We start from the raw sequence: 15,891 nt of genomic DNA on the forward strand, positions 1-15,891 counted from the left end.
TTCAGGAAATGAGTACTGCGTCGTGAGAGGATAAGTGCTGAGGGAGCGCAGTGCTAAGAGAGGGTCAGTGCTGAGGGAGCAGTGCACTGTCAGAGGTGCCATTTTTCAGATTTCATATGAAACAGATGCCCCCGTCTGCCCTCAAGTGGTCATACATTTATGGTTGTCACACGTACATAAGTACAGTCTTGTTTAGTGTGCAGCACTGGCAAACCATATCATGCAGAGTGCATTAGGGCAATAGAACAGAGCGAGGAACACAATGTTATGGCTGCAGAGGACGTGCACAAACAGCGTGATTAACATCAAATTTAAAATTTGAGGGGTCCATTCTGAAGTCTGATAAGAGTGAGGAAGAAGCTTTCCTTGAACCTGTTGGTGCGTGTGTTTAAGCTTTTGTATGTTCTGCCCAACGGAGGAGGTTGGAAGAGATTATAACTGGGGTGGGAGGGCTCTTTGGTTATGCTCGCTGCTTCATAGATAGCAAGGGGTGCTAATGGAAGAGGAGAGGCCTTGGGAGGGTGCCTCATTCTTCCTGATATTCTTGGGCCATTCTTTGTAACACAACCTGTGTCATCTTAAAAATAGATTATCTGGGAGTTTGCAACGGGCAAATGGGTTGAGCATTCCCTCCAATACAGCAGAGTAACACAACACTGGCTGTAACACACTTTGGAGGTGCCCTGAGGTTGCGAAAGATGCCACAAAAAATTATTTGGAGACGCTGAGTGTTGGACTGGGGTGTACAAATTTAAAAAATCACACAACACCAGGTTATAGCCCAACAGGATTAATTGGAAGCACTAGCTTTCGGCGCGTTGCCTGACCACCTGACGAAGGAGCGGCGCTCTGAAAGTTACTGCTTCCAATTAAACCTGTTGGACTATAACTTGGGTGTTGTGTGACTTTTAATAAAAAAAAAAGTGCACAGGCTTTCTCTTGATTCCTGGTCTGAGAATGCTGCACTGCCTCAACATTCCACTTGATGGAGTCTTTGCGCAAATCCCAGAGAGAGACATCAACCCACAATCCTCTCCCTTGCTTTTCACAAGGAGGACTGGGAACCAATTGGAACCTTCGCCCCCTCCAAACCATTGCAGTAGAACTCAATTTACTCCTGCTTGGTGTGGCGTAGCTCCTCACGGTTTTTCTGGAACATCTCCTTCCAGTGCACGGTCTCCTCGGTGCTCTCCTCCAGCTGTCTCTGCAGGTTCCGCATCGTTGAATTGATCTTCTGCCTCTCAGACTCCACATTCTGCTGTGTCTGCACTCACCAAGGAAGACAGGAATACAGAGAACATTTAAATCACTGTAGCATCTAGTCGGCAAATAAAGCATGCCAGAGGGCTTCATAAGACGGTCGCAAAGTAAAAGGGAGGAAGTGAGGACTGCAGATGCTGGAGACCAGAGCTGAAAAATGTAGTGCTGGAAAAACACAGCAGGCCAGGCAGCATCCGAGGAGCAGGAGAATCGACGTTTCGGGCATAAGCCCTTATTCAGGGATGAGGCTGGTGTGTCAAGCGGGCTGAGATAAAAGGTAGGGGGGAGGGAATTTATCTCAGCCCGCTTGGCACACCAGCCCCATCCCTGAAGGGGGGCTTATGCCCGAAACGTCGATTCTCCTGCTCCTCGGATGCTGCCTGGCCTGCTGTGTTTTTCCGGCGCCACATTTTTCAGCTGTCACAAAATAAAATTGGGCATCAAATCTGAAATGATAGATGGTCAAAGCTTTGGTCAAAGGGGTGGGTCTCAAAGAGCAACTTAAAGGAGATCAGGTAAGATATAAAAGCACATCGGCTTAGGGACAGAGTTCTTGAGCTTACTTTGGTGGAAGGGTTAAAAGCAAACCAAAAACAAGGTCAGAGTCCTCTGGAACAGCGACATAATCCAGAGAGGTGACTGCGAACCACCTGCTGTGTTAAAGATTGCTTGCTGGCACTGTGGAGCTTAGCACATGGGTGGTAAACAGCACAAGACATTAGCTTCCTTTTAGTTCAGAATATCAAGGATCAGTTTTGGCTCGGAAAAACCCAGCGATTTAAAACTTTTCGGGCAGTTTTAGAAATGACGTGGGTGAATACGGAAGGAAATATTATTCCTCTCTGAGGAAAAAGTCGAGGACAGTACAGAGAAAGCTTATTACCAGTACTGAAGAATATGGGCCAAAGGTCCATGGATTAGTCCTCACCTCACAAAGGTAGAAAACGCTCATGGGGCAGAATGGCCTACGCCTGTTCCTACCTTGTTCTAAACGTTTAACTCATTAAGCTTCAAGAATAGAAGTGTTTGGTCAGGAACCAACAGATAGGAGACTGACAACATTTTTGTGTGTGATCAGAATTCATACAAGACTGATACAATTAAAAAGGAAAAAAAAACAGGAAGAGGTACGGGGATTGTACTGTATAAATTATTCTGAATCAAATTGTGCAAACAATAATAGACACCTGCACAATTTTTGTATAAAGAATCATTCATCATAACAGATCAAATCAGTTGAATAGGAAATTACAGAATTAAAATGGGAACTTGGTAATACTTGTCATCCTATTATATGGCAAGTCATATTCTTTAATAACTTCTTATTACCTCACAAGGATCTGCCATTATTAGAACGGAGGAGTGAAGAGGTAGTCAGACACTTGCAGAAGTTCATTTTGAAACAATATTAACATTAAGAGGGAGTATTTTAATTACATGTAATGAATCGATTTCTTGGCAAAATATGTTACCATAAATATAGGCCAATATATAGTTTAGTTAGATGCATTATTAGATTAGATTACCTACAGTGTGGAAACAGGCCCTTCGGCCCAACAAGTCCACACCGACCCGCCGAAGCGCAACCCACCCATACCTCTACACTTGCCCCTTCACCTACCACTATCAGTGTAATTTAGTATGGCCAATTCACCTGACCTGCCCATCTTCGGACTGTGGGAGGAAACCAGAGCACCCGGAGGAAACCCACGCAGACACGGGGAGAATGTGCAAACTCCACACAGACAGTCGCCTGAGGCGGGATTTGAACCCGGGTCTCTGGTGCTGTGAGGCAGCAGTGCTAACCACTGTGCCACCGTGCCGCCCACAGTTTGTTGGCAGCAATCAAAAATCTGTTTTTTTTTTTTGGAAATAGAGTCCACCTTAAAACAGTAATAAATAAGTACATTTAACTAAAGTAGGTCAATACAACCAGTTGGATTGGCTCTCTGCAGAAAGGACACGGTTGGTTTCTCTTTTTCAGTTTCTTTGCACAAGTGTAACAAGTGAGAAGACGGCCTGTCCTACCATGAGCAATACAACTCTGGAGGCTTCCTGCCTCTATTCCTGATGAAGGGCCTGTGCCCGAAATGTCGATTCTCCTGCTCCCCGGCTGCTGCCTGACTTGCTGTGCTGTTCCAGCAATAAAGTTTCAACTTTGATCTCCAGCATCTGCAGACCTCACTTTCTCCTCCAATTAAAAGTAAGGCCTTGGGTAGTGTTGTAGAACAGAGGCACCTAGGGGTTCAGTTCCATAATTCTTTGGAGTTTGCATCATATAACAATAAAAGGTGGTTAAGAGGGGGTTTCACACGTTTGCCTTCATTGCTCAGTCCTTTTGAGTATAGGAATTGGGACGCTATATTGAGATTGTACAGGATGTTGGCGAGGCCTCTTCTGGAGAACTGCATGCAGGTTTGGTCTCCCAGTTATAGGAAGGATATTATTAAGCTGCAGAGTGTTCAGAAGAGATTTACCAGGATGTTGCCGGGTATGGAAGGTTTGAGATATCAGGAGAGGCTGGGGCTGTTTTCTCTGGAGCGTAGGAGGTTGAGGCGTGACCTTATAGAGGTTTATAAAATCATGAGGGGGATAGATAAGGTGCCCAAAACATGGACTCTCCTGCTCCTCAGACGCTGCCTGACCTGTTGTGCTTTTTCCAGCGCCACCCTTTTCGAATGACTCTGCAGTCCTCACTTTCTCACAGTGAAGGCAAATGGCAGCTGTTTATTTTCCCCCCCAAGGGTGGGGGATTTCAGGACAAGGGGGCATATTTTTTCCAACTAAGAGGAGAAAGATTTAAAAAAAAACGTGAGGGGCAACTTTTGTTTTGTTTCTCAGAGTGTGATTCATGTGTGGAATGAATTGCCAGAGGAAGTGGTGGATGTGGGTACAGTTACAAATGTTTAAAAGACATTTGGATAAGTACATGAAGAAGAAACTTTTGGAGGGATATGAGCCAGGAGCAGGCATTTGGGACTAGTTTAGTCTGGGATTATGGTCGGCGTGGACTAGTCAGATCGTAGGGTCTGTTTCTGTGCTGTATGACTCTATGCAAGACTCCACAGTTCACAGGACACAACTGGGAGGAAGCAGCAGCTAATTGGTAGCTATAGTTTTGGTATGGAAGGATAAGCTCTCTGGATTTGAAATGCTATAAAGCAATGTCGTTGAGGAATAGACTGCGGAGTGTTTTAAGATCGCCCTGAGATAGTTTGCTTTTTCTTCCTTTGTTGTAATAAATCTTTGTTGCTGTTGAAGAAAAGCTGCAGCCACAAGTGCTTACATTTCAGTGGATGGCCATCATTTTAAACTTTTTTCCCCGAGTATGATCCATCAGCTTTCATTCTGTCCAGTAGTAACATCAGCTGAGATCGTAACAAGTGGCAGTACTGACATAGCAGACGACCTGAAAGAAGTTATGATCATTCTGAAAAGTTTTGATAGGTTCGACGCTGGGAAGATGTTTCCACTTGTGGGGTTGGATGACACCAGAATGTTGTGGGGTGAATAATGTAGGACAGTCACCAATCAGGAATTCAGGAGAAACATCGCCACCCCCAGAGACTGGAGAGAATGTGGGACTCACCCAAACAGGAACCGGTCAAAGCAAACAGCAGAGATTTTTGATTTGATTTAATTTATTATTGTCACAAGTACCTCAGCACGGTGAAAAAAAGTTTTGTTTAGCATGTAGTTCAGGCAGATCATACCATACAAAGTGCATTAGGACGGAGTGAGGAATACAATGTTATGCTGCAGAGAAGGTGCATAAGCAGCAAGCGCAATATTGAAATTAAAAGTTTGAGAGGTCCATTCAGAAGTTTATTAAGTTTGATTATGTTGGTGTGTGCGTGTTTAAGCTTTTGTATCCTCTGCCGATGGAAGAGGTTGGGAAGAGATTATAATGGGGTGGGAGGGGTCTCTGATTATTTTGGCTGCCTTCCCGAGGCAGATGGGAGTATAGACGGAGAGACGCACTGAAGCGGAAAATGGCGACAGGGATTGGCAAAGAGTGAGATACAAAATGGAGGGTGGGAGTTGGGAGGAACTTTGGGTACAGTACAAACACAGACATGGAGGAGTGAGACCAAATGGCCTCTTCCTGTGAAGGCAGAGCCACATAATATATAGCTTGCCAATCCACCCACAACAGTGTCCCACGTGCTGAGAGATAATGAAACACATGAATCCCCACCTTCCGGTGATTTGGAAATGATGCAACACTGAGCAGCTGCCACCCACATCCCCAGGTAATAACTGGTGTCAGACAGGCATTAGAAGATGACCAATTGTGCGTTTAGCAAAGGCCTTCCATTTACCTTTCCAGAAGATCTTAGCCCATTCCGTTCCCAAGAAGCCTACGTTTTCTTTTGATCGACATATGTGACACACTGTCGTTAAGATTAACAAGGACAGCTTCTTTTCAATGGCCAGCCAACAGTGTATTTCAGTTTGATACATAATGACTGATGCAGTCACTGGAGTGGAATCAATCACCAGGGGCCGCATGCCTCAAAAGAACTTGTTTGTTCACGGAGAATAAAAAGGGAAGCATTGCTTTTCACGGACTGTCTGCCCATCCCGGACAGACAGTTCAACATCTTTTGTGCACAAGAGTAGCCAGTCCACGCCAATCAGTCAGCATTTTCATTTCCCCTCTGTGCAACACACAGTCTCTTATCCCAACCGCCTCCTAGACAATGGCCCAACTAAAACAATGGAGCTTCTGTCTGTCCTATCTGATTCAGAGCGACGGTCCCTGCAGGGAAGTGGTATGGTGGGGGCTGGGGCGGGTTCCCTGAGGGGGTGGATACTATATGCAATCACAGTTCAGTCAGTATGACCATTCTGTTTCAAGGTTTGGAACCTTCAGCAGGATAACAGCTGAGCATACGTCACTCCTTGCAATCCTGCCTCATGAGGACATGGGAAGTAATAGGAATGGACCATGTGGCCTGTCGACTCTGTTCCACCATTCCATATGACAGTGTCTGTCCCTGGATTTCAAGTCCACCTTGCCATCCCACGCTCTCCGCATCCCTCGATTCCCAGAGAGACCAAAAACCAAAGGGAGGCATGGTGGCTCGGTGGTTAGCACTGCTGCCTCACTGCGCCAGGGACCTGGGTTCAATTCCCACCTCAGGGGACTGTCCCCATGGAGTTTGCACATTCCCCCAGCGTCTGTGTGAATTTCCTCCGGGTGCTCCAGTTCCCTCCATTGCCAATAGCGTTAGGTGCATTAGTCAGAGGGGAATGGGTCTGGGTGGGTTACTCTTCGGAGGGTCAGTGTGGACTTGGTGGGCCGAATGCCCTGTTTCCACATTGAAGGGAATCTCATCTAACCTAAAACCCTCAAACGTATTCAGTGATTGGGGGTCTCCCTCTGCGTCACAATTCCCCCCACGTCAAGAGATTCCTCTTCATCCCAGTCCGAAGTGGCCAATCGCTTCTCCGGAGACTGCGCCCCTTGTGTTTTACACTCCCCTGATCAGAGGAAACAACCTTTTACCCCAATGAAGTAGGCGGATAGGGCCAGTCAAACATCTGGGAGTGCCATCTGAGGAAATGCAAAGCTTTTCCACCATGGCAGGAGGAATAATAACAAAACAAAACAAAAAAAATCAGCATTACTTAAATGGAGGCACAAAGGAATCTGGGTGCTCTCGTATAGAAGTTACGAGAGGCTAGCCTGCAGGTACAGCACATAATCAAAGCAGCTGATGGAATGCTGTCCTTTGTTACAAGCGGAATTGAACATTAAAGGAAGGGTATTCTGTTGCAGATATCCAGGACATTGGCGAGGGCACATCTCAAATATCTTGTGTACTTTTGGTCTTCTTACCCAAGAATGGATGTAAATGTATTGGTGGCAGTTCGGAAACTTACCAGCCTGGACTGACAGGGTCATCTAATGAAGGCGGGGCTTCTTCCCAATGGAATTGGAAAGAATGAGGGGTGAACATGATTGAAGTGAAGAGGATTCTGAATGACCCAGGTAAGGTGGACATTTCCTCCTCTGGGCGGTCCAGGACAAGGGGAGCACTGCTCAGAAATTTGGGAATCGTCCTTTTCGGACAGAGAGGAGGGGCATTTTTTTTCCTCCCCTTCCAAGCAGATCGAGAGCCTTTGGAACTCTGTGCCTCAGATGAAGGTGGGGAGGTAGTTTCAAAGGTGGAGGTGGATAGATTCTTAATAGGCAGGGTAATCAAAAGTTATTCAGGGGTAGACAGGGATGAGGAATTCAAACCAGAAACATTGTTCAAACATGGTCTTATCGAATGATAGAGCAGGCTACAGGGGCTGAATAGCTTACTTCTGCACTTAGTTAATTTGTACACAAGCCCCTTTAGATCATAGAATCATACAGCACAGAAACAGACCCCCTTGGTCTGACCAGTCCATGCCGATTATTCCCAAACTAAGCTAGTCCCACCTGCCTGCACTTGGCCTGTAACCCTCCAAACCTTTCCTATTCATGAACTTATCCAAATGCCTTTTAAACGTCATGAACTTATCCAAATACCAGCATCCACTACTTCCTCAGGGGGTACATTCCACCGTTGAGAGAGGATTTGTACCTCGGGCGCTCGTCGTGGTTCTGTTCGCCGAGCTGGGAATTTGTGTTGCAGACGTTTCGTCCCCTGTCTAGGTGACATCCTCAGTGCTTGGGAGCCTCCTGTGAAGTGCTTCTGTGATGTTTCCTCCGGCATTTATAGTGGTTTGTCTCTGCCGCTTCCGGTTGTCAGTTCCAGCTGTCCGCTGCAGTGGCCGGTATATTGGGACCAGGTCGATGTGCTTGTTGATTGAATCTGTGGATGAGTGCCATGCCTCTAGGAATTCCCTGGCTGTTCTGTGTTTGGCTTGTCCTATAATAGTAGAGTTGTCCCAGTCGAATTCATGTTGCTTGTTGTCTGCGTGTGTAGCTACTAAGGATAGCTGGTCGTGTCGTTTCGTGGCTAGTTGGTGTTCATGGATGCGGATCGTTAGCGGTCTTCCTGTTTGTCCTATGTAGTGTTTTGTGCAGTCCTTGCATGGGATTTTGTACACTACATTGGTTTTGCTCATGCTGGGTATCGGGTCCTTCGTTCTGGTGAGTTGTTGTCTGAGAGTGGCTGTTGGTTTGTGCGCTGTTATAAGTCCTAGTGGTTGCAGTAGTCTGGCTGTCAGTTCAGAAATGCTCTTGATGTATGGTAGTCTGGCTAGTCCTTGGGGTTGTGGCATGTCCTCGTTCCGTTGTCTTTCCCTTAGGCATCTGGTGATGAAATTGCGGGGATATCCGTTTTTGGCGAATACATTGTATAGGTGTTCTTCTTCCTCTTTTTGCAGTTCTGGTGTACTGCAGTGTGTGGTGGCCCTTTTGAACAGTGTCTTGATGCAACTTCGTTTGTGTGTGTTGGGGTGGTTGCTTTCGTAGTTTAGGACTTGGTCTGTGTGTGTGGCTTTCCTGTATACCTTTGTGGTGAATTCTCCATTCAGTATTCTCTGTACCATCACGTCTAGGAATGGGAGTTGGTTGTCCTTTTCCCCCTCTCTAGTGAATCGGATTCCTGTGAGTGTGGCGTTGATGATCCGGTGTGTGTTCTCTATTTCTGTGTTTTTAATGATTACAAAGATGTCATCCACATATCTGACCCAGAGTTTGGGTTGAATTTGCGGCAAGACTGTTTGTTCTAACCTTTGCATTACCACTTCTGCTATGAGTCCAGCGATGGGTGAGCCGTTGATTTGTTCATATATTTGGTTGTTGAATGTGAAGTGTGTTGTGAGGCACAGATCCAGTAGTTTGAGTATGCCGTCTTTGTTGATAGGTTCCCCGTCTTGTTGTCTGTTCTGTATGTCCAGCAGGTTGGCTATTGTTTCTCTGGCTAGGGTACGTTCCACATGCGAACCACCCACTGTAAACAAAAAGGTGCCCCTCACGTTTTTTTAAATCTTTCTCCTCTCACCTGAAAGCATGCCCCGGCCCTGAAATCCTAGGGAAAAGACACCTATCTTTCACCTTATTTCTACCCTTCATGATTTTATAAACCTCTATAATACTCCTTATAACTCAAACCCACCATTCCTAGCAACATCCTAGTAAATCTCTACTAAGCCCTCTCCAGTTTAAGAATATCTTTCCTGTAACAGGGCGACCAGACTGGACACCGTACTCCAGAAGAGGCCTATCCAAAGTCCTGTACAACCCCAACATGATGTTCCCAACTCCTATACTTAAATATTTGAGCGACGTAGGCGAGCTTGCATAACATTTCAACCACCCTGTCTGCCTGCGACACAAACGTCAAAGAATTATGTACCCGACCCCTTCGGTCTCTGTTCTACAACACCATCCCAAAGCCCGACTTTTAATTGTGAAAGTCCTGCCCTTGTCTGTTTTACCAAAATGCAATACCAACAACAGCCTTGGACATTTCAGTGAGATCACACCTCATTCATCGAAACTCCCATTATTTAAGTCAGCCTCTCATCGTAGGACAATCCTCTCAACCCAGGGACCAATTCCCTGGGCGTCTACCACGACACCTCCTGTGTAATATACATCTTCTCAAACGTGGAGACCAAAACTGCACGCTGACGTGATCTCGGCAAAACCCTGTACAACCGGAACAAGACTTTTTAAAATCCTGCACCACAATACCGTTGCAAGAAAGGCTCGCGTCAATTTTATGAGTAGGTCTAACTCAGCCTGGAATAGATTCAGTCAATAACAGAATTACGAAGGCTCAGGATGGAAGTGAGGAGGAAGTTCTTCTGTCAAAGGATCACAAGTGGGAGACCCCTTGTTCTGAAACTGGGGGGGTGGGGGGTGTACAGTTCCAGACTCCCCCACGAAGGGGCAACATTCTCTCAAGCCTTCCCCATAGAATTGTACGTGCTACAGCAAGGTCACCTCTCAGTCCTCTAAATTCCAACGGGCACCTGCCCAACCTATTCAACATTCCCTCAAAACCAAAACCTTTTCATTCCAGGAGTCAGCTTATTGGCTTCCCACCTTGGGTGCCCAAGCACCACACGCCTTCAAACTACGACAGTGAAACAGTGAAGGAGGCGGCTCCAAGGAAAGAGGACGTGTTTTCCACCAACCTGTGACACCTCCTCAAAGTTTTTCCTGAGCTGTTCCATATCCTTCTGGTACTGGGCTGTAAGGTCTTCCATCGCCTTGTCGTGGCTGGACACCTCTTCCTTCAGAACGCCCTTCAGGGCTGTCAGCTCCCGCTCCTTCTGCCTCAGGATGTCTTCCACGGTCTGTTTGGCTGTGGCGACCATGTCCAGTTCCTCTTTTGTCCTTGCTAGCTCCTGTCAGAAGGAAGTAAAAAACGGTTAAAGGGATGGAACCCATTCAGTCCTAAAGTGTCTCCTAACCCTTCAGAAACAGTTAGCCAATTAATTTTTTTGTAAATCCACTTTTGGCAAGAGGGCGTTGCTGGCCAAGCTTGCATTTATTTCCGACCCTTGGTTGCCATCGTAAAGATGGTGGTGAGCTGCCTTCTTGAATCACTGCAGGCCACGTGGATGCCATTAGCCCCAACTGCAGCATCTTTACAGCACCAAGGGGAAACTTCAGCCTGACCAGAGAGTGACTGCCATCAACCCCCTCCCCCACCCCAACCCCAACCCTTTCTCTGTAACCGTGTAAACGAACTGTTTCCAATCTCCGTCTGAAAGCCGCAATTGAATAACATAAGGAATAAGATTAGGAGCATTCCATCCAGCTCTTCAAACCCATTCATAAAAAGGCTGATCTTACTTCAACATGACCTTCCTGAGTTATCCTTCTCTCACTCTCTCTCTCTTTAAATCTTTAATATCTAGAAATACATTAATCACTGACTTGAAACACGATGACTGAGCCTCTGTTGCTCTCTGGGACAAAGAATTCCAAAGATTCAGCACTCTGAATGCAGACATTCCTCCTCATCTCAGTCCTAAATTGTCTCTAGTTCAGATAGTATCTCTCCCTGGTTTAGATCCAAAAGGCAAAGCCACGTACTGTTAAAATCTCAGTGTCCCCACTGTCCCCCGTAGATTTCCTGCTACTTTTCAGCTCTTTGTGCATGGCAGCCATTTCATCCTGCAGGTCTCTCATCTCTGCCTCCACCGTCTCCTTCTCCATCTTCAGTTTCATCAATCTAAGGGAAGGGGGGGGTGGGAGGAGAAAAATAAGAGAGAGAACGAACTGGTTAAATAAACTAATGCATAGCGACAAGCGGACTTGGGCCCCTGAAGCCTCAAAAAGGTCAGCAATTGATTGAACTGAAGAAGTTTCAGCTGAATAAACTCTGGAGGTGGCGATGCAGAGGTTAAAAAAAAACTAAGCGATAAAAGAAGATCAAGTAGTGAAGATGCAACAGCATTCGTGTTAAACTGTGGCAGTAGAACAAGACAAGCATAATGGAGGGAGACAAGAGCTGCTTAAAAAAAATGTATTTTTAATTTTTTCCCGCGTTAAGACTTTTCTTTTTAAATCATCTTTTATGCTGAGGGACACCTTTTTCTTGCAGAGGGTGGTTCATGTGTGGAATGAACCGCCAGAGGAAGTGGCAGATGCAGGTACAGTTACAACATTTAAAAGACATTTGGACAGGTACATGCGATAGGAAAGGCTGAGGGGGATATGGGCCAAATACAGTCAACTGGGCTTACTTTAGTTTAGGAAACATGGTCGGCATGGACGAGTTGGATCAGTGTTGTATGACTCTATGACGCTATGTTTTGACAGTAAGAAATTTGATATGTGAACGCTGTATAGCTGCAGCTACAAAAAATGTACAGAGTTTTATAAGTGAGGCCGATTGATAATTGGTCCTTGGTCCACAAACCAAAGACAAAAGGTCCGCTGCCTGCCAAAAAGTGGCTGAACAACATGGACTGTGAACAAGATGAAGGAATATATTGTCAGAGCCGAAGAGGAGAAACCAGCAGGTCTGCAGCAGCCAAGCAACGCTCCCTCTCTGGTCTCTGCAGTCAGCCACTTCAAACCGGACTAAAACCAGCATTCTTTCAAACAATACAGGTGGTGGTGAGCCATGTTCTCAAACCACTGCAACCCGTGAGGCGCAGGGACAGCCGCAACGCTACTGAAGGAGCAAGCCCTGGGACAACCCACAGCAAAGGCAATGTCCAATATAGTTCCGAGTAAGGACTGCACAAGGCTTGGAGGGGGTGGTGCTCCCAGATGCCTGCTGGAGCCTTCCACTAGAGGTTGCAGGTTTGGAAGGTATTACCTGAAGCGGGAGATGGCACGGGGCAGGGTGAGATTCGGCACACAGACACACAAGATGGCTGCTGAGCCATCAGTTGGTCACTCGACACATAAGATGGCCGCTGGCCCACAATATGGAGAAAGAGAGAGACGGCAGAGCAAATACAGACACTACCTAGGCCACCAGAATGCCAGCACAATGCACTCACAACCTTGTTGATTAGTTTAAGGCGAGTGGGGGAAGAGAATATACATCAGTAACGTACACTGCCCGCCGAAGCCAACACCTTTGATAGAAATGCTAACAGCTTCAGCCTCAATACAAAGTGATAATAGCCAGGGCTGCAGTAATCGTCCTTCTCAGGAAGAGCGATTAGCGCCCATTACTACAGCAATGGACTTTGGTGCAGACATTGAAACTGACAATAACCATTCTGAAATTAACATAGGCTGTGCTGGAACTGACAATGACTATACTGAAACTACCAACGACTTTGCTATGATTGCCATAAACAAATCATGTTACAAAGACAATGATCTCATCACTGACCTATTGTATCACAAGATGTATAAAAGTATCTTGACATGCTCTGGGTGAAGAGAAGAATTGCAGCTGACCACCATGCTGTCTGTGTCTTTCTCTCCCCGGAGAGAACCTGTGCTGTACCGGGCAGGAAGATCGCTGAGAGTCTCGCACCCCTCAGGGATACGATCGCCTACGTGCAGGACAGAGGGTTGGACACCTGCCTGATCAGTCTGGACCAGGAGAATGCCTTTGACAGGATATCACACACGTATATGAGAAATGTTCTCTCCAAAATGGGCTTTGGGGAGGGAATCTGCAACTGGATCAGACTGCTCCACACCAACATTGTCAGTGCAGTCTCAATCAATGGGTGGGAATCAGATCTGGAGTCAGGCAGGGCTGCCCCCTCTCTCCTGCCTTGTTTAAGTGCCGCGTAGAGCCATTTGCCGAGTCCATCAGGAAGGTTGCGAGCCTGAGAGGGGTGACTATTCCTGGCAGCGGGGGGCCTGCAGGTTAAGTCCTCCCTGTACATAGATGACGTCGCCGTTTTCTGCTTGGATCCGCTGTTCGTGCGCAGACTCATGTGCACATATGACCAGTTCGAATGGGCCTCAGGGGCCAAGGTAAACCGAGGCAAGAGCGAGGCCATGCTCTTCAGGAACTGGGCTGACCAATCCTCTATCCCCTTCACTGTCAGGACTGACCACCTGAAGGTGCTGGGTATTTGGTTCAGGGGACGTGCGCCAAGTCTTGGGAGGAGCGTATCAGCAAAGTGAGGCAGAAACTGGGCAGATGGAAGCTACGGTCACTCTCCATCGCAGGAAAAAACCTGTCCTCGGTGTTGCGGAGGATGGGCCTGGCCTTGTTGCCGCGGAACACTCCGAGTAGTTGGACCGTTCCGTATCACCTGTCCTTCGTGGAGAAGTTTATGAAGAAAAACACCTTTGACCACAAGTCCATCAGGAAGTGGTCAGCACGTAGTGTCCTTGAGACCCTTCGGGAAAAGGAGAGGGCGGATCCTGTTGAGCGGTTCCCTGAGCAGACTGTCAAAGCCATTTGGCAGAATGCCTCATCGCCAGAACTTTCCAACAAGCACCAAGACATGGCTTGGCTGGTGGTGAGAAGGGCTCTGCCTGTGAGATCCTTTATGCACGCCCGGACTCTCTGCCGCACCGCACGCTGCCCTCGAAGCGGCTGCGGGGGGACGGGACTGTCACACACCTCCTTCTGGAATGTGCCTATGCAGAGGAAGTCTGGAGAGGAATGCAGTGGGGTTTGTCGAGGTTCGTCCCGGGCAGCGCCGTGACGCGGGACTCCGTGCTCTACGGCCTGTTCCCCGGGACGCACACCGAGACGAACATCAACTGTGCCTGGAGGATCATCAACTCGGTGAAGGGCGCTCTCTGGGTGGTCCGAAACCTGCTGATCTTCCAGCTGAAGGAGTTGACCCCAACTGAGTTTTGCAGACTGGCACATTCCAAGGTCCAGGACTACGTGTTGAGGGACGCGCTGAAGCTTGGGGCAGCTGCCGCCAAGGCGCGGTGGGGAAAGACCACGGTGTAACGTCTGCCTGCCTACAGAAGAACAGGGGGCCCATGCAGTCATTTGGGCTCTGCTGACGCCTCAGCTAATTATATGGACATAAACGTAGAGACCTGTATATAAAAATGATAAATTCTGATCTCTGTATGTAAATGTTTATGTATGTATGGCATGACCAACTGTACAGACCATCAAATTATTTTATGAATTAAGTATATTTTTGAAATTAAAAAAAAGTCTCTCTCTCCCCGGAACTCCAGTATTTTCTTGTATAATAAACTCTGTCATTGAACACCCTCAGAGACTGGCGATTTTCCCCAGAACATACCAAAAATCAAGTCAAATGCTTGGAGATTGTTTACAAAAACAATGATCAAGATTTGGAGCAGGTTTCCAAACAGGATTCTGGTGAATATGATTTTGTTTAAAAGTGGGATAGTAGTGAAAGAGATGGTCACCGGGGGGGGGGGAAAAAAAAATCAAGGGTCTTTCAAAAAAACACAGAGTTCATTCTGTGCACTAAAAATCAGACAGCTGATTCAACCTAGCTGACAGAAATCTTTGCAAGTCAAATTACCATTTTTTTTTTGAAAAGTTGTTAATGGAGTTTCAGAAAAGAGGAATTTGATCAGAAGGTCAGTGTGTCCCTAACCTATCCTTTGCCTTACACAGAACAGCAAGCAGATGGATATTTTACAGCGTAGAGATTTGACAGACTAGTCCTTTCTGGGATTCTCCAGCATCTTGCACTCTACTTTGCAAACTGCAGAACATTATTTTTTTTTTAATTTATTGTCAGTTTGCATTTCTGACTTATTTTGGGTTAGTAACCAATAGGATTTCTTTGTACCTGAAGTTAAATCATTAACTTGCAAGCATATCTATAGCCATTGAGGTTCCATTTAAAGCAATTCTGAGGCCCGTCTGAAGAGGGAATGCATCAATTAGATTAGATTAGATTAGATTACTTACAGTGTGGAAACAGGCCCTTCGGCCCAACAAGTCCACACCGACCCGCCGAAGCGCAGCCCACCCAGACCCATTCCCCTACATTTACCTCTTCACCTAACACTACGGGCAATTTAGCGTGGCCAATTCACCTAACCTGCACATCTTTTGGAGTGTGGGAGGAAACCGGAGCACCCGGAGGAAACCCACGCAGACACGGGGAGAACGTGCAAACTCCACACAGTCGCCTGAGGCGGGAATTGAACCCGGGTCTCTGGCGCTGTGAGGCAGCAGTGCTAATCACTGAGCCACCGTGCCGCCCATCAATGTTCACCACCAATGGATTATTTTCATTTATCTTTGATTAGTGTGATTTAGATTGTGGAAACATCTTTTTAAGCTTAAG

General features: G+C 46.8%; 1 protein-coding gene across 1 annotated transcript in view; it reads right to left on the reverse strand.

Moving 5' to 3' along the window:
* LOC122544704 (cingulin-like) overlaps nt 1–15,891 on the reverse strand; it is a 104,906-nt gene that overhangs the window by 27,367 nt on the left and 61,648 nt on the right. The window contains exons 7-9 of the mRNA XM_087985112.1: nt 11,258–11,396; nt 10,351–10,563; nt 1,116–1,264 (exon numbers count right to left, since the gene is read on the reverse strand). Coding sequence (XP_087841238.1) covers nt 1,116–1,264; nt 10,351–10,563; nt 11,258–11,396 — 501 coding nt within the window. The remainder of the gene's footprint in view (nt 1–1,115; nt 1,265–10,350; nt 10,564–11,257; nt 11,397–15,891) is intronic.

This window comes from Chiloscyllium plagiosum, unplaced genomic scaffold (genome assembly GCF_037043375.1).
Source record: "Chiloscyllium plagiosum isolate Xiang-an unplaced genomic scaffold, Cpla_swu_hap1 HiC_scaffold_50, whole genome shotgun sequence".
Taxonomy (NCBI): Eukaryota; Metazoa; Chordata; class Chondrichthyes; order Orectolobiformes; family Hemiscylliidae; genus Chiloscyllium; species Chiloscyllium plagiosum.